We start from the raw sequence: 26,691 nt of genomic DNA, 5'->3' as shown, positions 1-26,691 counted from the left end.
CACAAGAGTAAGAAATCCACCACGTCTATTAAATCTTTAGACCTGAATGGGAAAATTTAAAAGTTACTATGCTGTGGATGTCTGTATAGTAGTTGTATTCTATATTATAGTGTGTACCACGAAGAAACTTGTGCCCATGAATAGAACCATAGAACGCTACAGCACAGGACAGGCCCTTCAGCCCTCCATGCTGTGCCGACCCATATAATCCTTAAAAAAGTACTAAACCCACACTACCCCATAACCTTCCACTTTTCTTTCATCCATGTGCCTGTCCAAGAGGCTCTTAAATACCCCTAATGTTTTAGCCTCCACCACCATCCCTGGCAAGTCATTCCAGGCACTCACAACCCTCTGTGTAAAAAACTTACCCCTGACGTCTCCCCTAAACTTCCCTCCCTTAATTTTGTACACATGCCCTCTGGTGTTTGCTATTGGTGCCCTAGGAAACAGGTACTGACTATCCACCCTATCTATGCCTCTCATAATCTTGTAGACCTCTATCAAGTCCCCTCTCATTCTTCTACACTCCAAAGAGAAAAGTCCCAGCTCTGCTAACCTTGCTTCATATGACTTGTTCTCCAAACCAGGCAACATCCTGGTAAATCTCTTCTGCACCCTCTCCATAGCTTCTACAGCCTTCCAATAATGAGGTGACCAGAATTGAACACAATACTGTAAGTGCGGTCTCACCAGAGATTTGTAGAGTTGCAACATGACCTCTCTACTCTTGAACTCAATCCCTCTGTTAATGATGTTACGTATCCCTTAACTGGATCACTTACTAGCAGAGATAGAGAGGTCCGTTGAAGTCTGATGGCACCATTTTCAAAAGTTTTTATTTATAAAGGGGCACAAAAATAAGGTTAATGCAAACATTCAGATAGTATACGTCGTCAATACTCAATCTAAAACGCAGGTATAGTAATAATCAATAAGAAATAAGCTCTATCGTTGTCTAGGGGTAACAATCTGTCCGATGGAAATATAAAAGTCTCTCGAGTTCGTGCAGGCTTTCTGCCTTTGTGGGGGGGAAGGCGCTGAGTTTCACGTGTCGGAGAGAGGAAGAGATTGGTGGTGAGAAAAGAAACTTGCCCTTCCTTTTTGCCGCAAACTGTTGAATCGGGAACGTTGGTTCCCCGTTGTCAGTTCGAAGTCCTTTTTAATGTTATCAGCCACTCGTTTCCCAGGCAAAAGGGGAACAAAACCACACGTGGCTTCCGAATAGCTTCCCGGTATCACGGGAGCGATGAGTGATGGTGTCTCCTCCTGTTGCGTCGCTGAGCCTGCCCCCTTCATACAGTTCTCAATTCACAAAGGTGTCTCCATTGTAGACAATGACCACAGTCGCCAGCTTTTGCCTCGCCGTGAAATGAGGTAATCAGCATGTATCTCTCTCTTCTCTTGGGTCATTGACCCCCCCCTTCTCTAGGGCTCTTGCGATTCTCACAAAGGAGGGGGCTGGGATCATAACAATGAAGCCTAGCATCCCATAGGCCTTCTTAACTACCCTATCAACTTGCGCAGTGACCTTGAGGGATATATGGATTTGAACCCCAAGGTCCCTTTGTTCATCCATACTCTTAAGTAACTGACCATTAATCCTTTACTCAGTCTTCTTGTTTGTCCTTCCAAGATGCATCACCTCACACTTGTCCGGATTGAACTCCATCTGCCATTTTTCTGCCCAACTCTGCAGACTGTCTATATCCTCTTGTAACCTTCGACAACCTGCAGCTCCATCCACAACTCTTCCAGTCTTCGTGTCATCTGAATGGTCTGGGAAAATCCACATGAATCTTCTGCCTGGGCAATGAAGGCCATTCCCAGGAGAGGTGCTACTCCTGGCATCTTCCGGACTTGTTGGCATCCTAACTAGTGTAAGGCAAACTGCTTGAACTGCTGACGTATCCCAAGCCATCAGACAAAGTTTAAAGACAATGCTTTATTTTGACCATGCCTAGATGACCGGTACTAGCCCCTCCAACACTATAGCTCTCAGCTTGGGTGGTAGAACAACTCTTAATCTCCACGTAAGGCAACCCCATGTCAAGGGCAAGTTCATCCCAGTGGTGGTAAAAATGGGAGAACTGGAATTTCTGCTGCACATTCCAGTCATTTTGGGTTGCCATGTAGACCTGAGACAGTATGGGGTCGTTTCTGGTTTCCCTTTGGATCATCTCCATCATAATAAAAGAATTTTATTTCCATCATTAGGGAGAACATGCCAGGAGGATTCCCCTTTTCTGTAAATTTATCAAGTATTTCCTTTTCCAAAGGTAAATAGAGCATTCCATCAGCGTTTCCATGATTAGCTGTCTTCTTAAGTTTGATCTTTTAATTGCGTCCTCCAAGAAACAGAGTCTAACTCTGCATTCATGAAGCTACTGTTAGTGGAACAGCCTTCTGTGGATTGAAAATAGACACGAGCGGTTGATGATCAGAAATGAGGGTGAGCTTTCTCCCATACAAGTACTGGTCTCAATACACTGGCTGGACCACACTGCTGGCTTGGAAAACGCAAACGGTGGCGGGTCGTTTCATGATAAACTCTCTGTGGTGCTCCACTGTGGCAGTTTTGTCATACTTGTGTTTCCACTGAGCTGCGACACCTAACGATCAAGTGCTGAACAAACTATTTACCAAGAGAGTTCTCCTTCATGATCCTGATCGCAGTTTACGTATAAGCATCGACCAACTGTAATCAGGCACTTGACATACTGCATGCTGCCATCACCAAACAAGAAACAACCCAACCTGATGCATTTCAAATCATAGTCAGGGACTTCAACCAGGTTTAGAAAACAAAGAAACATAGAAAACATACAGCAGAATACAGGCCCTTTGGCCCACAAAACTGTGCCGAACATGTCCCTGCCTTAGAACTACCTAGGCTTTACCCGTAGCCCTCTATTTTTCTAAGCCCCACGTAGCCATCCAGGAGACTCTTAAAAGACCCTATCACTTCCGCCTCCTTCGCCACCACTGGCAACCCATTCCATGACTCACCACTCTCTGTGTAAAAAAACTTACCACTGATATCTCCTCTGTACCTACTTCCAAGCACCTTAAAACTGTGCTCTCTCATGTTAGCCATTTCAGCCCTGGGGAAAGGCCTTTGACTATCCACACGATCAATGCCTCCCATTATCTTGTACACCTCTATCAGATCACCCCTCATCCCCTGTCGCTCCAAGGAGAAAAGGCCGAGTTCACTCAACCTGTTCTCATAAGGCATGCTCCCCAATCCAGGCAACATCCTTGTAAATCTCCTCTGCACCCTTTCTATGGTTTCCACATCCTTCCTGTAGTGAGGCGACCAGAACTGAGCACAGTACTCCAAGTGGGGTCTGACCAGGGTCCTATATAGCTGCAAATAGGTTTATATAGGTCCTATATAGGTTTATTTGAAGATATCTCATCTTAATTACCATCAGCATATAACCTGTAGCACCACAGTTCCCAATACATTAAACTACTGCTATAGTATGATGAGGAATGGTTACCATTCCATGCCCAGAGCACATTTTGGGAAACCTGATAACTTGGCTGTCCTTCTCCTACTTGCATACAGGCAGAGGCTAAAGAACAAGACTCTAGAGATAAGGACAATGAAGAGGGGGTCACAGGAGACTCATCAGTGTATCTGAAAAATACTACAGTTGTCACAGACATCATAAAAACAGTCGTAGACTGGAATGTTCCCACAAAATTGTTCAGTGTCTTCCCCAGCCAGAACCCCTGGATGAACCAGAAGATCCACAATCTGCTAAAGGCCAGACCAGAGGTATTCAAATCTGGTGACCAAGTAAGATACAAGAGGTCGAGGTATAGTCTCCAGAAAACTTCTAATGGCCAAAGTGCCAATTCTGGACTAAACTTGAATTGATGAAGGATGCCTGACAGCCACGGCTTTCACCTCTTATAAAGTGAGATCAAGTGACATTGGTGACAACTGGGCTTCATTTCCAGATGAGCTCAATGCCTTCTATGCTTGCCTTCAACAAAACATGGAAGAATCTTCACAACATCCTACAGCCCCAGAAGCCTCTGTGATTTTGTGAGTGAAGGTAAGTGTGAGAGCATCCTTCAGGACAGTGAACCCACAGAAAGCATCTGGCCCAGGTAGCGTACCTGGCCAAGTACTAAAGACCTGTGCTGATCAACTGGCTGGAACATTCACTGAGATCTTTAACCTCTCACTTTGGCAGTCCAAGGTACACACCAGCTTCAGGCAGGCCTCAGTCATACTGGTGCCTAAAAAGAACTTGGTAACCTTCCTCAATGATTATTGTCCAGTGGCACTTACATTCACTGTGATGAAATGATTTGAGAAGACAATGATGAGGCCCATCAACTCCTGCCTGAAAAGTAACCTGAATCCTCTCCAGTTGGCCGACCATCATTCTAGGCCCACAGCAGATGCCATCTCATTGGCTCTTCTCTCAGTCCTGGAACATCTGGACAGCAAAGCTGAATACATCAGGATGCTCTTTGTTGACTACAGCTCAGCACTCAATACCATCATTCCCTCAAAACTAATCAATAAGTTTCAAGACCTTGGCCTCAATACCTCCTTGTGAAATTGGCTCCTTGATTTTCTCACTTTCTGAGCCCAGTCAGATTGGCAACACCATATCCTCCATAATCTCCATCTGCACAGTTGCACCACAAGCCTGATTTACTTGCCTTACATTTATGACTGTGAGGCTAAACCCAACAACAGTGTTGTTAGCCAAATCAGAGATGATGACAAATCAGTATATGGGAGGGAGATTGAAAACCTGGCTGAGTGTTGCCACAACAACCACCTCTCACTCAATGTCGGTAAGAACAAGGAGCTGATTATTGACTTCAAGACGATGAAACCAGAGGTCCATGAGCCAGTCCTCATCAGGGGATCAGAGGTGGGGAGGATCAGTAACTTTAAATTCCTCAGTGTTATCATTTCAGAGGACTTGTCCTGGTCCCAGGACATAAGTGCAATTACAAAGAAAGCATGGCAGTGTCTCTACTTCCTTAGAAGTTTGCAAAGATTCGGCATGACATCTAATACTTTGACAAACTCCTATAGATCTATAGTGAAGAATATATTTGTTGTATCACAGCCTGGTATGGAAACACCATTGTCCTTGAATGGAAAAATACTACAAAAAGTAGTACACACGACTCAGTCCATCATGGGTAGAGCCTTCCCTTCATTTAACTCATATGTATGGCACACTGCTGCAGAAAGCAGTATCCATCATCAGGGACACCCACCACCCAGATCATGCTCTCTTCTCACTGCTGCCTTCAGTAAGAAGGTACAGGAGGCTCAGGACTCACACCACCAGGTTCAGGAACAGCTATTACCCCTCAATCATCAGGAAGGAGGTAAAGGAACCTCATGACTCACACCACCAGGTTCAGGAACAGCTATTACCCCTCAATCATCAGGAAGGAGGTAGAGGAACCTCATGACTCACACCACCAGGTTCAGGAACAGCTATTACCCCTCAATCATCAGGAAGGAGGTAAAGGAACCTCATGACTCACACCACCAGGTTCAGGAACAGCTATTACCCCTCAATCATCAGTTAGGAGGTAAAGGAACCTCATGACTCACACCACCAGGTTCAGGAACAGCTATTACCCCTCAATCATCAGGAAGGAGGTAAAGGAACCTCATGACTCACACCACCAGGTTCAGGAACAGCTATTACCCCTCAATCATCAGTTAGGAGGTAAAGGAACCTCATGACTCACACCACCAGGTTCAGGAACAGCTATTACCCCTCAATCATCAGGAAGGAGGTAAAGGAACCTCATGACTCACACCACCAGGTTCAGGAACAGCTATTACCCCTCAATCATCAGGAAGGAGGTAAAGGAACCTCATGACTCACACCACCAGGTTCAGGAACAGCTATTACCCCTCAATCATCAGGAAGGAGGTAAAGGAACCTCATGACTCACACCACCAGGTTCAGGAACAGCTATTACCCCTCAATCATCAGGAAGGAGGTAAAGGAACCTCATGACTCACACCACCAGGTTCAGGAACAGCTATTACCCCTCAATCATCAGGAAGGAGGTAAAGGAACCTCATGACTCACACCACCAGGTTCAGGAACAGCTATTACCCCTCAATCATCAGGAAGGAGGTAGAGGAACCTTATGACTCACACCACCAGGTTCAGGAACAGCTATTACCCCTCAATCATCAGGCTCTTGAACCAGTGGGGATAGTTTTGTTCAACCTCTTGCCCCATCACTGAATGTTTCCCACAACCTATGGACTCATTTTCAATTACTCCATCTCATGTTCTTGATACTTTTTGCTTATTTATTTATCGTGATTATGTTTTTTATAGCTTGTATTTTCCCAGTTTGTTGCCTATTTTATATTAGTTGTTTGTCCACGCTGTTGGGTGCAGTCTTTCATTGATTCCTATACAGTTCTTAGATTTACTGAGCATGCCCGCAAGAAAACAAATCTCAGGATTGTATATGGTGACATATATGCACTTTGATAATAAACTTACTTTGAACTTTTAAACATTTTGCACTGCAAACCAGACTCAAATATTCAAAGGTTCAAATTACATTTAAGTATGTATGCAGTGTACAACCTAGAAATTTGTCTTCCCCCCAGACAGCCATGAAACAAAGAAAAACCATGGAACCCATTCAGAGAAAAAATACCACCCCTCCCATACACAAAAAAACCAAATTGCACAAATGGCAACAGAAATAAAAATGAGTGAAAAATGAGTATGAAACACAAAATTGAAAGATTCCAGGCATATTCAGTTCGGCTCAGTGTTCGCTATCAGCAGGATGCTCTGATTCAAAATCGCCCAAAATGCACCAAAAAAAAACGGAAACCAGAAGCACATCATATTGTGAACCTTAGAGTCCATTCCACAAACTGCTTTGATTAAACCTTGCTCCGGCACCATCCTCCATCAGCATTGAGGGAGGGAGAGATCATTCGAATGCAGGGACCTTTCTTCAGGAGTAGCCAGAGGCCTCTGCCAACCAGTGTGTAATTTTTCTCTGCAGCGGTAATGTGGTAAACCATGTACATCTGTCTGGACACAGCCTTCTGCTGACTGCTCCTGTGGCTCCTCCCATAGACCCCTGGATAAAGGTGATTGTGTCTCTGCTCCTCCCACAGTCATCCAGCATGGACGTGCTCCATTTTACTGCTAATAAAAGCCTTTCAGTATTTACTCTACTGCCAGTCTTTTGGAGTTATTGGTAGTACATCAGGTAGTGGAAGGTGATGCAAAGGCTATTATGGGGCGTTCACTTCTTTCACTCATAGTATGTGATATGACTGCACCTATACCATAAGGTGTGGTGTCACAGGCAAGCTTCACTGGATGAGTACAATATCTGAGCTCAACGTTTCCTTTGCCTTTCAGAAAGCAACCTCACACTGCTTTGCCCATGATCATTTCCTCCTGATCTGTAGTAGTGAGTTCAAGGGGTGGAGCGCAGTGGCCAGGTTTAGCAGGAACCTGTTATAGTCATTGACAAATCCTAAAAAATGATTGCAACTGTGACACATCCTTTGACCTTGGGGTGTCCACCACTGTTTGAATTTTCTCAGCACATTCCTGTAATCAATGGTGTGAGCACAGTAAGTAATGTCTGGTTTAAAGAATTTCAAACTATATATTTACAATATTAAATACACAACACATATGGGATCATTGGAGGATTCCCCAAAAACATCACCTATAAAGACCATTATTATTGTCCTCTTTCATCAAGAATCAAATCCTCTTCCTCTCATAACAGCACCTCTATCACACCGGTACCATCTGTGTCATGAAAAGTTGAGCTGCCAGTTCTGACCTTCTCTCAGCCATATTCCAGTTAATGGCTATAATATCCCAGTGCCCAGACCCAATGCTCACCCAGAGTTCATCCACCTTACCCGTCACATTTCTTGCATTGAATTAAATGCACTTTAAACCTCTCCCTACAATGCAAAAATAAAAGGAGATCCTCTTAATCAGAAACAAAAATGTCAGTCAGTACTGATGTTTCTATTCTGTGCCAACCTTGTTAATCAATTAAGCAAAAAGTACTAGAGGAACAGGATAGACAACAAGAGGCAAAAATAGCAACACTGCAGATTAAATTCCCAAGTTTTCCCTTTCAGTTACTTTGACAAATGGCTTGAAATTTGTTGCCAAAGTAACAGGAAATGTAATGTGCACAACATTATTAACATGCAGCACAGAAATCAGGCGCAAGAAGAGAGCCCATGAATTGCAAATTGCCTCAGATTACTACTTAATTTACAAAGTCTGCAAAAATGGCAGCTCACCTTCAGCCTCCCAATGAATTGTAAAACATTGATGTTTCATTTCCTTTTAATTTAATCATTTGTCAGGACAAGGGTATCATTGGCTAGACCAGCATTATTCTCCTCTTCTAATTAAGAAGAACTGTTGTCATCCTTCTGGTGAGGTATAGGTGATGGTAAAAGTAAAATAATGATAGTGTGTTTCCAAGTCAGGACTTGAACTTACAGGATCTTGTGTTCCCATCTATTAAACCCATTCTCCTTCTGGAGGTCACAAATTTAGGAGGTACCATCCCCCAGATATGCAGATAAGTAACTGCGGTGCATTTTGGGAGGTGTTTCTAGATGGTACACACCACAGTTTCAGGTGGAGGGAATGCGTATTCAGGTTGGGATGTCATGCAGGTGGACTGCTTAAACCCAAAAGGTATTGAGTCTCTTGAATGTTATTGGGGCTGCACTCTTCAAGGCAAGTAAGTGAACTTGTGTATTTTTGATGTTGAAAGACTTTGGTATGTGAGGAGGTGAGGTGTCTCACTCATCACAAGATACCCAACAAATATTCTATTGTAGCATGGTATTTATGAGGGGTGATTAATAAGTTCATGGCCTAAGGTAGAAGGAGTCAATTTTAGAAAACCTAGCACATTTATTTTTAAACATAGTCCCCTCCTACATTTACACACCTAGTCCAGTGGTCGTGGAGTATACGGATTTTGGACCTCCAGAAAGTGTTAACAGCTGGGGTGATTGATAAGTTCATGGCCTAAGGTAGAAGGAGATGAGTTATACAAATTTTGTTACATGCATATGCAGGGTCAACTCTGAGTGATTATGCAGAAAGTTTGAAGTTAATATCTCATCTCTGTCTACCTTAGGCCATGAACTTATCAATCACCCATCTGTGGACACTTTCTGGAGGTCCAAGATCCGTATGCTCCACGACCGCTGGACTAAGTGTGTGAATGTAGGAGGGGACTATGTTGAAAAATAAATATGCTAAGTTTTCTAAAATTGACTCCTTCTACATTAGGCCACAAATTTATCAATCACCCCTCATATGTTACTTCTCTATTCAGAGTTTCTGTTGGCACCCAGGAAGTGTTCAATAGGGGATGAGGTAATACCATTTAAAGTCAGGATTGGACAGTTAGGCTCTTTTATTTATCAGCCCTGAATGGTTTCTAGATATGGACTCCTAAATTTGCTAAGTATAAACGCAAGAGATTCTGCAGATGCTGAAAATTCAGAGCAACACACAAAATGCTGAAGGAGCTCAGCAGGTCAGGCTGCATCTATGGAGGGGAGTGAACAACCGACATTTTGGGTCAAGAGTCTTCATCAGGATCTGAAAGGAAGGGGGCAGAAGCTAAAGAAGGAAGGTGGGGAAGGGAAGGAAGTCATGCTGGCTGCTGATAGGTGAGACCAGGTGAGGTGGATGGTGCGTGGGGAGGGAAGATGAAATAAGAAGTTGGGAGGTGAGAGGTGGAACCCCACCACCTTCTACTGGCTTTCTCCCCCTTCTTTGCCAATCCTAATGAAGGATATCAACCTGAGCGTCGGCCGTTGATTCCTCTCCATAGATGCTTCCTGACCCGCTGAGCTCCTCCTGCTTTTTGTGTTTGTTCATTTGCTAAGGAGTATATTTTCTTCTTGAGCAGTCCCTGGGATTCAAGCATGACCTGCTTCCAATCCAGTTTTGTGGGTTCTGAGATGATTATTAAAGTCAATATGGGAATCATGGATTCATCCAGAAGCTGTGTATGTAAGTGGTCTGGGTGCAGAAAAACTGCAGAGCTTTGATCAGATCTATGAGTTGTTTAAACACTTTGTTCAGTCTATTGCTGATGACTAGTATATATAATAAGGTAAAGGGTACTTTGGGGATTTATTTTAGCCACAAGACAAATGCTACAATAATAATACAATATGGTTTGAAAGTTCATATTTAGAGCAGAGTTTTGGTCCTATTTGTTGATTTCCATAATCTGTACATCAGGAAGTTCTAATCCAATAGTCGGGGCTCAGAATTTTGTTGGTGATAGATTACTGAGGCATGAGGACCCAGCTCCTCTCTGACCCAGTGCAGACTGTGCCTGAGATGTGTATGTCCATCTCACTAACTTTATTGCAGGAGTCCAGACAGAATCATCTGCCCTAGTATGCACTTGCACACATTCACAAAGTGGAATTTTGGGGTCAGCTGCACAGGCAGACCGAAGCACACCTGCACCTGCAAAAAGGAGGCACTCCCTCCTTCCAGGAGCTGCTGGAAACCACTGTGCAACTTTAGAAGCCTTGTTGCAGGTTCCAACACCGTACTCCTCAATGTTCTGGTACCACTTTTGAAGTCTTGGAGAGGAAAGGATTCTCTGGGCCCGGGAGCCTACCATATCAACAATTAGAGACATCAGTATTGTGGATGAAGAGTAGTAAAGATTTATTGCCTTTGATGATAGGATCAGTGCTAGTTAATGCATTAGTGGATCCTATTTTCTAACAGCCGCATTGCCACACCTGATCTGTGGGTTTGCTTTCGTACATCTGTAATAGACACTATTGCAGTCCATACTTCATGGAGGCTGTCAAATTAAAGAAAGGAATTTGTCTCCTTGCGTACTCAGCAACAGATTGCACAGATGCATTGATTTACCAAATAACCAGCTTCTCCATTTAGGGAATTCTGATTTCAGCTCCCTCCTTTGATATCTTGCTCTGAATGCAAGCTAGAACAGATTGCAGGCTAGGACATCATCTTAACCAACTTTGCAGTGTATAAAGTACTTGATTGAAATTGCATGTTCAAAGTTTAGGATTCTAATTCTTTGTAGATATATTTTTTTCCGTCTCAGTCCAAATTTACTCTCCATCTCCTCAGCACAGCATTTGTACCTGAAGTGATCTATCTGACCTTGACCACAGCTCTACTTTCTGCATTTTGTGTTTGGATCCAAGTGATGAAAATTTGCTGACCAACATTCCAAGACAAGATGGTATCCATCTTCGAAGGGAACTTATAGCTAATAATATTCCTGTGCACCGACTCGCATACAGTCTTGCTGGGAGATCTGTCTATGTATTACACTTGATTACACTTGCAATCTCTCCTTCTGGTTGTCCCGCAGGATTGAGGGTGACTTACTTCCAGTCCACTTCTGACGGTTCCAAGAAGGCTATTGGGGCCAATGTGGGACCCACCCTCACTCTGTCACGAAAGAATCTATGAATCAGGGGATGGTCGACGGAACTGACAGGTGGATGGTTTGAGGGATGAAAAACTCTTTTTGGGTCATTTAAATTGGATTTGCTTCTAACATTTTTGAAGGATATCCTTGAATCTTTTCTTCTGTCCACCCAATAATCTTTGATTCATAACAAAGATTTTGTAGATTGTGGACAGGACACCAAAATGGTGGAAGGGTGAGTGTGGATGGCTCACCAGCCAGGAGGGCTGTTTGAATTCATGGAGAGGAGATTGAACGTTATTGGAGATGCACATCATCAAGACAAGCAGAGAGCATTCCACAACTGTGCTAACTGACATGCTTTGTAGATAATGGAAATGTTTTCGGATGTCAGGAGATAAGCCCTTGTTGTGGAATGTACACGCCTAACTGCTCTTTTAGCTAAGATAGCTCTGTGGCTGACATTGGTAAAATTCTCAGTCAATAGTTGCAGAAAGGAGGTCTGAAGACACACATTCAATATTTTAGGAACAGCTTCTTCCCTCCACCATAAGATTTCTGAACAGACAGTAAACCATACTACCTCATTAGTTTTGCTCTCTTTTTGTACTAATATATTTCTTTTTTTCAATATTTTCATTAATTTCTATTTAGAAGAATAGAGTGCAAGAAAATACATATTATAAAACAAAAGAAAGATATAATCCCAAATACATTATATTTAAATCACATTAACGAACTCCTGACCCTATATTCATGTAGATTCGATTATTCATATGCTGCAATATGAATAATTTTATTTTATATAGAAGAAAAATCTATACCCACTACCAAAGCCGGAGCTGTTTGGTAAAGAAAAAAAGGATTAAAAAAAATTTATCAGATAGTGAAATACGCTATTAACCAGCATCTGTACTTTAACGTGATATCAACTTTACCTCTTCCACCTATCACATCCAGTCTTGGTCAGAGAGCCGACTGTTTATTCCTCTCCATTTATACTGCCTGGCTGCTGAATTCCTCCAGCACTGTGTGTGTTTCTCAAGATTTCCAGCATCTGCAAAATCCCTTGTGCTTGTGCCCATGCTACCAGTGTTTCCTTACTTTTCCTATAGGTACTTGCAGTACAGGAGTAACTTCAGTCGTGCAGACATACACAAATAACACTGATGATTCGTATGAAGAGTTATTGATCAGCGGTAGATTTTAAAGGTAAGAAAGAAGTCAAAACTTAGATTCTGGCATTTGGGCCATGCCAGCTGGAGCCAACATTTCTAACGCTGGTGTTCAACTTTATGAGACTAGAGTTGGAAGATCGCAATCATTGTTGATTAATTTGATACAGGAAAGTGGCAATTGTTTAACTGGAAGTTAACGGGTAGGTGTCATAATGCAATTAGACCGGCAATATTTAGTGCGGTTAGCATTTACAACGTCGGATAGCAGTTAAATCGTAAACTGTTTATTTAATTTGTCAGCCGAACAAATGATTGCATATTTTAATTTAAATCCCCAAATCAAACATTCATCTTTATTCAGAGGCCCCATGAAAGCAAATGGGGAAAAGAAGTGTCATAATACAATCACCTTGAAGTTTCAATTTGAAGTTCGAGGTTGAATGAATTGTTTGCATGAAGGGAAAAATATTCTTTAAATAAGCCCATGATCCGGTTTTTTTTGTGTCGCTACAAAGTTCGGAATGTCATGCTGGGAATACTGAGAAGTGTCGAATGCTAATTTGCTGCATTTGATTTGCACTCGTTAATCTGATTTCGCGGATGTTGTTGAAGTTTCCGCGCTGCGAAGGTAGAGGTGAAAATTACCTGATAATTGTTAATGGGATCGGTCTGGAGCACAAATCAGTTCATTATCTTCCAGTCAGGAAGAGACTTCCCCTCGGAAACAATACTAGCGTCCATGGCTTTTTCAGATGTTATTAGGCAAGACTGTGTATCTTGTAATAAAATATAGTAAATATCATAGTTGCTTTTGTGATAATTATCTTGCCCTTGTTTTACAGATTGCTCCTCTTTCTTCCCCACTTTCTGGCTGCGGGATCTGAGAACGGTAGGTGAAGGGGCGCCGTTGTACTGGGCTGAAACTGGTTCTCGGTAAACTCGGTGAATGAAACGCTTTCCCTTTTGATGTTCCAGGCTGTGGAGGAGATGGGGCCTGTGACCAACGAGTTTCAAAATCCAATATTGAGAAACCTCCTGGGCAAAGCCCCGACTCTCTGACTGATTTCAAGCAGCTCAACATTAAACGCCGCGGATCAAACTCTTCGGTCGCTGCCAATGTCATTCGCTTCCTTGGGCTGACGGACAGTAAGTTACCACTTCGTCTCGGGCTCCGTTGGCACTTTTGTTGCTATTTCAGTACAAAAAGTAGTTTTGATATTGTCGACAAAAGGTGTATGATTAAAATGCTGCCGTCTGTTTTTTAAAAACCGACGCTGTCGTATGTTGTCCTAACTGTGTGAACCCTGATAGTGAAATTGCTGAAATTCGTCTTTTTAAAAAAAAGCTTCAAGTTAAAAGTACTCGCCGCCTTAATCCTTGAGATTTGTTGTTGATTGAATCACGATCCTGTTCAGGAGCGAAACTTCTGTCCATCCTTAACTTTCATATTTTACAACACGCGAGGCTATTCGGCCCATTGAGACTGTACCTGCACTCAAAGCAATTCTCGGACGCATTCTCCCCTCTCCTCCCGGGTAACCTACTCTCTCTCATGACCACCAACTATCTGTGATTCTCCTAGCACCCAGCTACACTGGACACAATTAATAGTAGCCATTTTTATACCCGCTGCACCACACTTTCCAATAATGGGAGTGTATCCCTCAGCCTTTACTCCTGTTGCCTGGAAAATAGCTGCCAGTAACATTCCCTTATGCTCATCTTATCACCAGTGCTTGCTACATGGGGGAGAGACTAACAAACTGGAGGGAACCTGTGTGGTCACGGTGAATGTATGAACTTAGCGCAGATAAAACTGTGGGCCAGGGTTGAACCCGAGCTAATGGAACTGTGTGGCAGCAATGCTAACACAGCACGATCTACGGGTTACTTCAGAGCCAGGAGAACTTTTCATTTTGCCATTCCTTTTTTTTGTGTGTGCGTGCTGTGTCAGATCCTGCTGAAGGATCTCGGCCTGAAACATCGACTGTACTCTTTTCCATAGATGCTGCCTGACCTGCTGAGTCCCTCCAGCTTCGGCATCTGTAGATTTTCTCTTGTTTGTTAACAATTACTTCATTCATTCATTCATACACAGTACACTTGTGTACTGGAAATGGCATTAAACGATCCTGAATACAAAAAAAATCTACAGGTGCTGAAATCCAAAGCAGCACACACAAACTGCTGGAGGAACTTGGCAGATCAGGGAGCATCTGTGGAAAAGAGTAGTCGATGTTTCTGACTGAGACCCCTCGTGAGTCTCGTCCTGAAATGTCGACTGTTTACTCTTTTCCAAAGATGCCGCCTGTACTACTGAGTTCCTCCAGCATTCTCTGTGTGTTGCCTTGAACAATCTTGAACGTTCCTAGCAAGCTAGGCAAATTGGCGGTTCACAGCTAACAGAATTCTTCCAGTCTTGTAGTTTCAAATAAAAACTTTTTTTTAAATCCTGTGCAAAGTTACTGGGGAAATGCTGCTAAACTTTTCTTTGGCTGCATGGGGTTTCTGAATCTAATACAAGAGTTATTCCCCCAGAATAATCCCAAAGCAAAATTTATTGTCGATTTATAAAGCAAATAAACAATTTTGGCTTCAAATCAGTGCAGCTTTTTTGATGTTTCCAGGAAGGACTGAACTGAAGGACTTGAAAGCTCTCTACATTATTTTTGCCCATGGTTGGTGATATTCTGAATGCTCATGTGGAAGGGCATTCAGGACATCACCAACATCAGGACAACATCACCTGCCTGTGCTGGTGATGCCTCCCTCCCAGATGCGCTGAACAACTTCTACACTCGTTTTGAGGCAGAAAATGACGTGGTGGCGAGGAAGGCCACTCCTCCTCCCAATGACCAGGTGCTGTGACTTACTATGGCCGACATGAGGAAAACTCTATGCAGGGTCAACCCATGGAAGGCTGCTGGACCAGACAATATTCCTGGTAGAGTGCTCAGAGGATGTGCAGACGAGCTAGTAGATGTTCTCACTGACATCTTCGACATCTTCCCGAGCAGCGCCATCGTTCCAACGTGCTTCAAAGCCGCCACCATTGTCCCCATGCCGAAGAAGTCTTCAGTGTCCTGTTTCAACAATTACCGTCCCGTTGCTCTCACATCCACCATCATGAAGTGTTTCAAAAGGCTCGTCATGAAGCACATAAAGACCCTGCTGCCCCCTTCACTGGACCCCCTGCAGTTCATGTATCGTCCCAACTGCTCAACAGGTGATGCCATCGCCACCACCCTCCACCTGGCCCTCACCCACCTGGACAAAAAAGACAAGTATGTTCAAATGCTGTTCATAGATTTCAGTTCAGCACAATCATTCCTTAGCACCTGATTGGAAAGCTGAAACTGCTGGGCCTGAACACCTCCCTCTGCAACTGGATCCTAGACTTCCTGACTGGGAGACCTCAGTCAGTCCGGATTGGGAGCAGCATCTCCAACACCATCACACTGAGCACGGGGGCTCCCCAGGGTTGCGTGCTCAGTCCACTGCTGTTCACTCTGCTGACCCATGACTGTGAAGCAATACACAGTTTGAATCACATCATCAAGTTCGCCAGTAACATAACCGTGGTGGGTCTCATCAGCAAGAATGATGAGTCAGCTTACAGCTTTGGGAATTGCACCATCTCGGATCGCAAGACCCTGCAGCAGGTAGTGAGGTCAGCTGAGAAGATCATTGGGGTCTCTCTTCCCGCCATCACGGACATTTACACACATGCTGCACCCACAAAGCTATCAGCATTGTGAAGGACCCCACACACCCCTCACACAAACTCTTCTCCCTCCTGCCGTCTGGCAAAAGGTACCAAAACATTCGGGCTCTCACGACCAGACTGTGCAGCAATTTCTTCCCCCAAGCTATCAGACTCCTCAAAACTCATAGTCCAGATAGACATCTACATCATTTATTATTGTATTGAAATTTGTCCTCTACTGTGCCTATAGTCTTGATTATATAATTATTGTACTACCCTGCAGTGTTTTGTGCACTTTATGTAGTTTTGTGTTTCACCAGGGTCCTGGAGGAATGTTGTTTTGTTTTTACTGTGTACTGTACCAGCAGTTTATGGTCAAAATGACAATTGACTTGATTTTCGGTTTGTTCCAGGTAAGACCTTAAACAGGAGTTGTTGCAATAATGGTGGGACCTGCATCTTGGGCAGCTTCTGTGCATGTCCTCCTCCCTTCATTGGCAGATATTGCGAACTGGATGAGAGTCGCAAGTAAGAAAATATACCCCTTGGCTGTGTTCTATTTCCTTCCTCAACTTTGTTTAGTAGTAACATTAATTACTTTGTTATATTGCTCTCTTGGGTAGAAGCTGTGGCAGATTTGTGGATGGCCAGTGGGTGTTAAAGCATTGTACCTGGTGTATATGCAGCTACGGAAATCTTCACTGCCTAGAGGTATTTGGAAAGGTTGAGAACTGTGGTAAGTATTCAGGATCAAGCTGTCACCATTCTGAAAGCTGTCGTCTGATGTATTTGGTCTAGAGCTGAGGCATTCATTGCTGTACTCTGCTCACAAATGACTTCACAGCCAAGCATGAGTTTGCCAGTGACATGACAGTGCTGGGGTTCATACCAACAATAATAAGACTGTCTATAGAAAAGAGGGGGAAGAGCTCAAGGCCAGGTGCCAGGCAAATAACCTCTTAATGTCAATAAGACAAAAGAGATGGGTATTAACTTCAGGAGAACTCGTACCATTCATACCCTCCACCCACCCCCACTCTACATCGGCGGCAGAGTAGTGGAAACCGCAAGCAGCTCCACACGCCTGGGAGTGCGGATCGACCTCTCACATCCTACACAGTCAGGAAAGCTCACCAACACCTCTACTTTTTGAAGAGGGTGGAAAGGTCTGAATTTTGCACATCCATGCCTGTGTCGTTCTACAGATGCAGTGGACAGGAAGGCCCTACAATAGGTAGTCTAAACTGCCAATAAATCACCAGCACCAGCCTGCTTGCCATCAACAACACACGTATATACACAAAGGTGTTGGAAATGGTTTAGACAGAGCAGAGTTTAAGCATGTCCAGGATGAATTCCAGTGACAGTATGTTGACAGGCTGACTAGGGGGAAATGCCATACTGGATCTAGTATTAGGTAATGAACTGGGTCAGGTCACAGATCTCCCAATGGGTGAGCATCTGGGGGACAGTGACCACCGCTCCCTGGCCTTTAGCATTATCATGGAAAAGGATAGAATCAGAGAGGACAGGAAAATTTTTAATTGGGGAAGGGCAAATTATGAGGTTATAAGGCTAGAACTTGCAGGTGTGAATTGGGATGATGTTTTTGCAGGGAAATGTACTATAGACATGTGGTTGACGTTTAGGGATCTCTTGCAGGATGTTAGGGATAGATTTGTCCAGGTGAGGAAGATGAAGAATGGTAGGGTGAAGGAACCATGGGTGACAAGTGAGCTGGAAAATCCAGTCAGGTGGAAGAGCATAGCATACATGGGGTTTAGGAAGCAAGGATCAGATGGGTCTATTCAGGAATATAAAGTAGCAAGAAAGGAGCTTAAGAAGGGGCTGAGGAAAGCAAGGAAGGGTCATGAGAAGACCTTGGCGAGTAGGGTAAAGGAAAACCCCAAAGCATTCTTCAATTATGTGAAGAACAAAAGGATGACAGGAGTGAAGGTAGGACCGATTAGAGATAAAGGTGGGAAGATGTGCCTGGAGGCTGTGAAACTGACAGAGGTCCTTAATGAATATTTCTCTTTGGTATTCACCAATGAGAGGGAACTTGATGACGTTGAGGACAATATGAGTGAAGTTGATGTTCTGGAGCATGTTGATATTAAGGGAGAGGAGGTGTTGGAGTTGTTAAAATACATTAGGATGGATAATGATGGAATATTCCCCAGGCTGCTCCACAAGGCAAGGGAGGAGACTGGTGAGCCTCTGGCTAGGATCTTTATGTCCTCGTTGTCCATGGGAATGGTACTGGAGGATTGGAGGGAAGCAAATGTTGTCCCCTTGTTCAAAAAAGGTATTAGGGATAGTCCAGGTAAACCAGTGAGCCTTATGTCTGTTGTGGGAAAGCTGTTGGAAAAGATTCTTAGAGATAGGATCTATAGGCATTTAGAGAATCATGGACTGATCAGGGATATTCAGCATGGCTTTGTGAAGGGCAGATAGTGTCTAACAAGCCTGATAGAGTTCTTTGAGGAGGTGACCAGGCATATAGATGAAGGTAGTGCAGTGGATGTGATCTGCATGGATTTTAGTAAAGCATTTGACAAGATTCCACATGATAGGCTTATTCAGAAAGTCAGAAGGCATGGGATCCGGGGATGTTTGGCCAGGTGGATTCAGAATTGGCTTGCCTGCAGAAAGCAGAGGGTTGTGGTGGAGGGAGTACATTCAGATTGGAAGGTTGTGACTCGTGGTGTTCCACAAGGATCGGTTCTGGGACCTCTACTTCTCGTGATTTTTATTAATGACTTGGATGTGGGGGTAGAAGGGTGGGTTTGCAAGTTTGCAGACAGCACAAAGGTTGGTGGTGTTATGGATGGTGTACAGGATTGTTGAAGATTGCAGAGAGACATTGATAGGATGCAGAAGTGGGCTGAGAAGTGGCAGATGGAGTTCAACCTAGAGAAGTGTGAGGTGGTACACTTTGGAAGGACAAAATCCAAGGCAGAGTACAAAGTAAATGGCAGGATACTTGGTAGTGTGGAGGAGCAGAGGGATCTGGTGGGGGTACATGTCCACAGATCCCTGAAAATTGTCTCACAGGTAGATAGGGTAGTTAAGAAAGCTTATGGTGTGTTAGCTTTCATAAGTCGAAGGACAGAGTTTAAGAGTCGTGGGGCAATGATGCAGCTGTATAAAACTCTTGTTAGGCCACACTTGGAGTACTGTGTTCAGTTCTGGTCGTCTCACTATAGGAAGGATGTGGAAGCATTGGAAAGAGTACAAAGGAGATTTACTAGGGTGCTGCCTGGTTTAGAAAGTATGCATTATGATCAGAGATTGAGGGAGCTGGGGCTTTACTCTTTGGAGAGGAAGAGGATGGGAGGAGACATGATAGAGGTAACAAGATATTAAGAGGGATAAATAGAGTGGACAGCCAGCACCTCTTCCCCAGGGCACCACTGCTCAGTACAAGAGGACATGGCTTTAAGGCAAGAAGTGGGAAGTTCAAGGGGGATATTAGAGTAACATTGTGGGCCAAAGTGCCTGTACTGTGCTGTATATGTTCTATGTAAAAGGGCATGGGTTTGTAATGGATTATTGAACTCTTCTGTAAGGACCTTTCTGGTATTGGACCATTTCGTGTAACTAATCTTTGTACATCTTGTATATGAACAATCTGGCGCAGTACTGAATAAATCATGGTTCAATTTCTTCTACCGCTGACTTTGAATTTGAATGAGATTCCTACTGAAGGATGTGCCTGTTATGAATGCATTGAAACAAACTTATTGTAATTCAAATGAATTACATTTAGTTTACATGAACAGATTATTACTTTTAGAAAAGCAGAAGCTGGGCACATAAGCAACATTTATATTTAAAAAATATTTAGATGAGGGTAGGAGAAATTGAGGGGTATGGGCCAAATAAGCATTTATGACTTGCTAGCTTGACATGGGTTAATTGGGCCCAAGGACATTTCCATGCTGTATGTCTCTCAGACTTAGATAGCCAACACAGTTGAGTTTGGATAACTGTCAATGGGTTTGACCTTAACTGTGTTGTCCTTTTTGGCTGAAAGCCCTATTGAATACATAAGAACATCCTTTAAGGGACTGGAAGGCTGTGAGTACAGTATAAATGTACTCTATTTTGTGTTTCACAGTCATCACTCATGGCTTGCCTTTGTAAACGAAGATTTAGGAAGGGGGCTGCCCACATCTGCTGCAGTCATAGACGTGGGCATGTCCTTCGGCTTGAGCGATAGTTTTTTCTAGGTGAAGTGTGCGCAGTACTGGCCCCACCCTTTACACCCAGGGTTCATCTGCCATAGCCTAACAAGCTGGGACGGTGACAGCGAGGTCCTTGGGTCATAGGAGTTACATCGGAGTGTCCTTCTCCTAGGTGGATGTCCTGACAAGGCTGACGAGCCCCACCTGCCTGGGTTTGGTGTCAGAGTTGTCCTCCTCTTAGACTGGCTGCCAACCAAAGCTAACGAGCCCAGCCTACCCATCTAGTTATACCGCCGGACACTCGGTCATGCCATGACGTAGCGAGCTCAGTGGAAATGGGGAGCACTGATGGGAAAGTGTTGCTACAGGCGCTGTAGTGTAGGAGAGGCCATTTGCAGTGGCCTCCTGCCTAGCAAGCCAGACAGTGACCACACGGCAATCACTACCCCGAGAAAGGAGAGGCACTTTCCCTGGATGAGCGGGATGTCAGGCCCAGGCCTCACTCGCCCCCCCCACAAGTATCCTTTAACTTGTCCCATGTTTCTTCATTACCCAAATGCAGTGCACTGGTAACCAGTGTTGCTTGGAAACGTTTGGAGAATTTGAGTAGTTGATCACACCAATCGTCGATCGTAATTCCCTCAGGTGCTATAAAGTATTAAACCACTACATTTTACCACCTTGTGATACCGTAGAACAGATGCATTGCTGGAAGTAGCTGTGACAATTTTAACTTATCTCTGCCATCCCACCATTAAAGAAAATTGCCACACAAAATGCTGGAAGAGCTCAGCAGTCCAGGCACCCCAGCCCCCCGCCACCCTACCAGGGATAGGGTTCCTCTTGTCCTCAACTACCACCCCACCAGCATCCTTGTCCAGCATATAACCCTCCTCAATTTCCATTATCTCCAACGGGATCCCACCACCAAGCACATCTTTCTATTTCCCCCCCCCCCCCCCACAACTTCCTGCTTTCCGTAAGGATCACTCCCTACACAACTCCCTCGTTCACAGATCCCTCCCACTGATCTCCCTCCTGGCCCTTATCCTTGTAAGCAGACCGAGTGCTACACCTGCCCCTATACCACCTCCCTCACTAACCCCCTTTTCTTTCTTCCATGGCCTTCTATCCTATTAGATTCACCCTTCTCCAGCCCTTTATCTCTTTCACCAATCAACTTCCCAGCTCTTCACTTCGTCGCTCCCCCTCACCGATCATCTCGTTTCTCTTTCCTCTCCCCCACCTTTTAACTCTACTCACCATCTTTTCTCCAGTCCTCCTGAAGGGCCTCGGCCTGAAACATCAACTGTACTTTTTTCCATAGATACTGCCTGGCCTGCTGAGTTCCTCCAGCATTTTGTGTGTGTTGCTTGGATTTCCAGCATTTGCAGATTTTCTCCTGTTTGTCATTAAAGAAGATTGGTTTCCTTTATCCCATTATGCATTGATAGGACTTTTTGCATTACTTGCTATGTATATAGACGTTGTTGACTTTTCCTTCAATTTGAAACTCAAAATCGATGTAACTTGGTGTTTATTATGACGACATAGAAGCCAACACACACAAAGCAGGAACACTGCAGGCCAGGCGGCATTTTATAAAGGAATTTATTTTTGTTATGGCTAAATCTACCCTGTAGTACAAATTTGTAGAGATCATGGTAGTCTAATGATGTTTCATGGAGTCTGTCTTTCTGCAAGTAATGACGATCAGCAACCTGTTGTAAGAATCTTAAAAGATTCTGGGTTTTCAATTATCTTCAACTCCACCCCACCCACCCTGGCAATTCTCTAGAACACGAGAAGTGGGATTTGTGATACTATACCTCTGTCGCGACTTTCCTATGGTAAGTAAGGAGACCCATACCAGATGATATAAATGCCATGTCTGAAGGTAGTTAACTTGGTGCTTGGGTAGATTTTATACTTGGCGAAACCATCTGTATGTTTTGGGTCATTTAAAAAAATAATTTGGGAATCCTGATCAGTAATGATTAATGTGAAGAGATGGATAGATGGCTAAAAGTGTGGTTAAACTCGTAAGTTTAAGGAAGATATACAGACAGACAAATTTTGGAAAGAGATTTGTGATTGTTATAGGGTCTTTAGTGATTTTTTTTAAGATGGTGGCTGAGCACAGGGACTCAACGTTCTATTAAGTATATTAGAGTTGGGTAATTGTGATGCAATCTAGAGTTTGTAACAATGGCATCTAAAAATTGAAATTGATATAGGAGCTAATATAGGCCAATATGCTTGGGATGATTTGGAAAGAGCTTGTTGTAAGTTAAACTTATTTGGGGGGGGGGGGGCAGTGGAACAAATAAGTAATTGCTAATTTTTTGAGTCAAAGCTGATGTTTGCATGCAGTCCAATCTGGTTTTGGTTGCCAGGAAGGGTGATGGAATTGATGGCTGGGGAATGAAAGTTGTGGCAAGGATTAAAAGTGATGGTTTGGGCACACTTCTGCAAGGATTGAAGCTGATTATCATGTGACATGATATATGTTTATGTTGTTGAAGGACTACATTGAGATGAGAAATGGCAGGAATCGTGGATGAATTCTTGGCACATCTCTCTTCCAAACCTGACTGAGTACATCTGGCAGACAAAGATTTACAGTAGCTTTTAGTTGTCAATTTTTTTCCCAGACCACTGCCCCCCGATATTTCAGTTTCCAAATCTATTCTCTTTACTGGAAGCAGAATTAAATCAAGTTACCACGTCCTTGCCTGGCTAAAAGTAACCTGCAATCTGATTATATTTGGGCAGGAGGCTGCTCATCTACCTGAATAAAGAACATTTCCAGAAGGTGTTGGAATCAATAGTATTAGTCTGAAAATAAGAGCAGAAGGATCAGCATGTTCTTCTAACAGTGGCCTTTAAAGAGAAAAGATGGGTGGAGATTTTAAACTGGCTGCAGCATGTTCAAAGACCTAAAATTAGAGAATGCTGCAGACTCGTGGTTGGGCAGTACCCCTCGAGAAAGTATGGTTTCAGGTCAATGAGACATCTTGAATGAGACATACTTGTTTCTCGTAACAGATCCATTCTGGCCTACTGGGTATTTTCGGCACCTGCAGTTTTATTTTTCTGACATTCAAGGATTTGTGGAAGGAAGTCAGTGATTTAGGGAGTAAAGGTAGTTTTTGTTTTGAGGTGAATGGTAGATTTTTGAAGAGGGGAATTGTGAAACCTTGTAACTAATATAATAGAAGGGGGAAGGGAAATTATGTGGAGCAGGACGTCACTACTTTCAATTTAAAGAAAATCCTGTTCTGCAAGTTAATTGCTTAAATTTAGTGTGAATGAATTATTCAAAGCTGAGCTTTGACCACCTTCCATCAAACAGAAGCACTCTGTATGCATAATTTCAGAGTTTTTCATTGTTGAGGAAATGGCCCTACTTGACTCATTTCCATGTAAATATCAGAGGTTTATGCTAGTAATTAAAACCCTGTCTCTTTTTTTAACAGATGTTTATAATTGATACCTGTCTTGTGCAGGAAGCATTCTTCCTTAAGAATTCCAAAAACTCTTGCCTAATATTTGATTTCCTTTTATTCTTCAGATGCAGATGAGGATGGGCATCTGGATGAAAGTTATGATATGCTGACTGCTGATGCTTCAAGGCTGCCACTAATACAGTACCTGCTATCTGTATTTTGTTCTTTTGTAATACTTGGGCTGTAATTTTATGACTGGAAAATTTATTTAACTTTTTAAAAAAATAATCTGCTTGGAGAGCTATTATTTCATTTGAAGCTTCCCTTGTCCTGGAAGCTGGATATCCACCAGTACCTGGCACAGCTGACCTTCCTTAAGAAATACCTTTAGAAGCACCTTTGCAACTCCAGGCCCATGGAAGCACAATACAGGCAGATAGATTCTATAGAGGAGCTAGCCAATAAATTGTTTTGTGAATTGATCCCATTCCCCAACATGGAGCCAACTACTTCACTGATTATCAGTGCAGTTTGCTTTTTGTTTTGAGATCTTCATCCTGATAGAGAATGGAGCTGCAAGAATATTGTATGCTTGGCTTGGGTGTGTGCTAAGTTAATAATTTCCTGTGCACTTCTATGATTTGTGTAATGGTCATCTACATTTTCTGTACTGCTGTCTGATCCTCTGTTTTATTACAGACAATAGTCTAGTTTTAATAGTGCTCTTGCTCTGTAACTGGTAATGCCTTTGACAGTTTTTATTAGCTATTATTGGATTAAATAAATTCTTTTAAATATCAGTTTTGTGATAAAGCATTTTTACAATTATGGCTCTCTTGTTCAGTGAATCAATAAATGAGCTAAGTAAAATTATTCCATAATCTTCCATTTTCCTGATCTTTCTCCATTTTGCAATTGTTTGTGACTGACAGCAGAGACCCCCACAGATGCCTTGATTACTCTACCCCTCACCATGTCTGCGGTAAGGACTACTTCTTTCTCCAAGCTGTTTCTGATCTATAAACCTTTTCGCACAACTGAGTTTCTTCCTGCACACTGAGTTTCCTTGCTATAATTTAGAATATTTGTGTAGCCTCTTTCCCACGTGTCTGCTCTCAATCTCCCTGCCCAATTAGTCCTAGGATAGTTCCTCTAGTTCTCATTTTCTGTCCCCACCATCCTTTGCATTCAGTGAATAATTGCTTACAACTTCCAACACTTTTAACAAGATTCCGGCACTAGACATGTCTTTCCTTTCAGTGTTCTGCAGAGATCATTCCCTTTGTGACTTCTTGATGTGCTTCTCCACCAATCACTCCTTTTCAATTATCTTTGTTTTGGGTTCAGGAACCATCATTGTCCTCTGGATTGCAACAGTTCACCTGTTCTTCCAATCAGTATTTGAAAAGTGTTGTGGAGATCTCTACAATGGAGAAACCAAATACAGATTGGGTGACCATTGGCTGTAACACCTAAGTTTCCTATTGCCTGTCACTTTAATTTTATGATTACATCTACTGTTAGCTTAAGGATCACCTCATCTTCCTGGGCAGGATGTAGCATTTGACTCAATATTGAATTTAAACATTTCAGGTAGTTTGCTGTTTGATTGAATCAGAATTGGATATTTGTTTTCATTATAGATCTGTAACTTTTGATCAGCTTTTCTGTCCCACTACTTACTGCTTTTCTTGAAACAGAACACATGAAGGCTACTTTGCAATTCCTCTTGAACTTTTTGTAACTTGTAATATTTTTGTCCTGTACTGTAGTCACAAAGCAGTAAACTTCAGGACATGTGTTAGTGACAATAAACCTGATTCTGCTGGAAATATTGCGTCTCTGCTTTGTAAGCAGTAATTCAGTTTTGACTTGATGTATAAAGGGGAATAATCAGCGAGTTGTACTGCCACCTAGTGCAAGGCTGTTTATTGACAGTTCTCATTTGGTGAGAACTTGCTTTCTATTTAAGATTTTGAGCTTGGCTTGTGTTCCAATGCAGTTCCTTGCTTGGGAACAAGCCTGTTACTCCATCAGCACTACAATACAACATTTTACCCGAAATGCAAGGGACTGCAGGTGCTGAAATCTGGAGCACAAACAAACAACTGGAGGAAATCAACAGGTCAGAGAACAGCTGTAGATTTTATACCATATCTCTCCTGAGATGCAGTCAGATCAAGGAAGGGGAGCAAAGTGTTGGAAATGGTCCAAGTGAATTCAGGGGCAGTGTGGAAGAGGGTAGTGAAGTTGATGAACTAGATAGGCTCTGCCCAGGCGTATCAGCATTGAAGAGTCATTGATGTAGCAGAGAAGAAATGGGGGAATGACTCAAGACATTGACTCTTATTTCCCTCTACAGCTGCCTGACTCACCAAGTTCTTCCAGAAGCTTGTTTTGTTGGCATGAACTTGCATTGTACTTTCCACCTGGGGTTGAGGATCTTTCCAATACCATCCCCATGATGTTAAATGCCTGGAAAATGTTTGATATGATCTCACAATGTGAAAATGAAGCATTAATATCCTGCAGCCCCTTTAGTCTGCTGTGCCATTCAATAAAATTGCTGTGTTTGAGATTTTCCCCCAAAGATGACTAAACCTTGATTTTCCAATGCCAAATATCAACCTTGGTCTTAAGTACAGTGTATTAGAAACTCTACAGTCATGGGCCTGTAG

The 26,691-nt window shown here is 43.1% G+C and overlaps 1 protein-coding gene across 1 annotated transcript; it reads left to right on the top strand.

Annotated features, from left to right (window-relative positions):
* The first annotated feature begins 1,249 nt into the window (after nt 1-1,249).
* On the top strand, nt 1,250-25,819 carry LOC132394745 (cryptic protein-like). Its single transcript, XM_059971159.1, has 6 exons — nt 1,250-1,377; nt 13,511-13,557; nt 13,644-13,814; nt 16,788-16,902; nt 16,998-17,110; nt 24,139-25,819. The coding sequence occupies exons 1-6, from the start codon at nt 1,250-1,252 to the stop codon at nt 24,258-24,260; spliced, it is 696 nt and encodes a 231-aa protein (XP_059827142.1). The 3' UTR covers nt 24,261-25,819.
* Nucleotides 25,820-26,691: the final 872 nt, after the last annotated feature.

Source organism: Hypanus sabinus, chromosome 5, assembly GCF_030144855.1.
Source record: "Hypanus sabinus isolate sHypSab1 chromosome 5, sHypSab1.hap1, whole genome shotgun sequence".
NCBI lineage: Eukaryota > Metazoa > Chordata > Chondrichthyes > Myliobatiformes > Dasyatidae > Hypanus > Hypanus sabinus.
The sequence above is the reverse complement of the archived record's forward strand: the minus strand, read 5'-3'. Positions and strand labels throughout refer to the sequence as shown.

What these genes read in the sequence shown, in the direction of transcription:
- LOC132394745 (XM_059971159.1), top strand. Translation starts at nt 1,250, where the DNA reads ATGAGTGATGGTGTCTCCTCCTGTTGCGTCGCTGAGCCTGCCCCCTTC. An exon ending in CTTCCTTGGGCTGACGGACA is followed by an intron (nt 13,815 to 16,787) that starts GTAAGTTACCAC and finishes GGTTTGTTCCAG; the next exon opens with GTAAGACCTTAAACAGGAGT. An exon ending in TGGAAAGGTTGAGAACTGTG is followed by an intron (nt 17,111 to 24,138) that starts GTAAGTATTCAG and finishes TTTATTCTTCAG; the next exon opens with ATGCAGATGAGGATGGGCAT.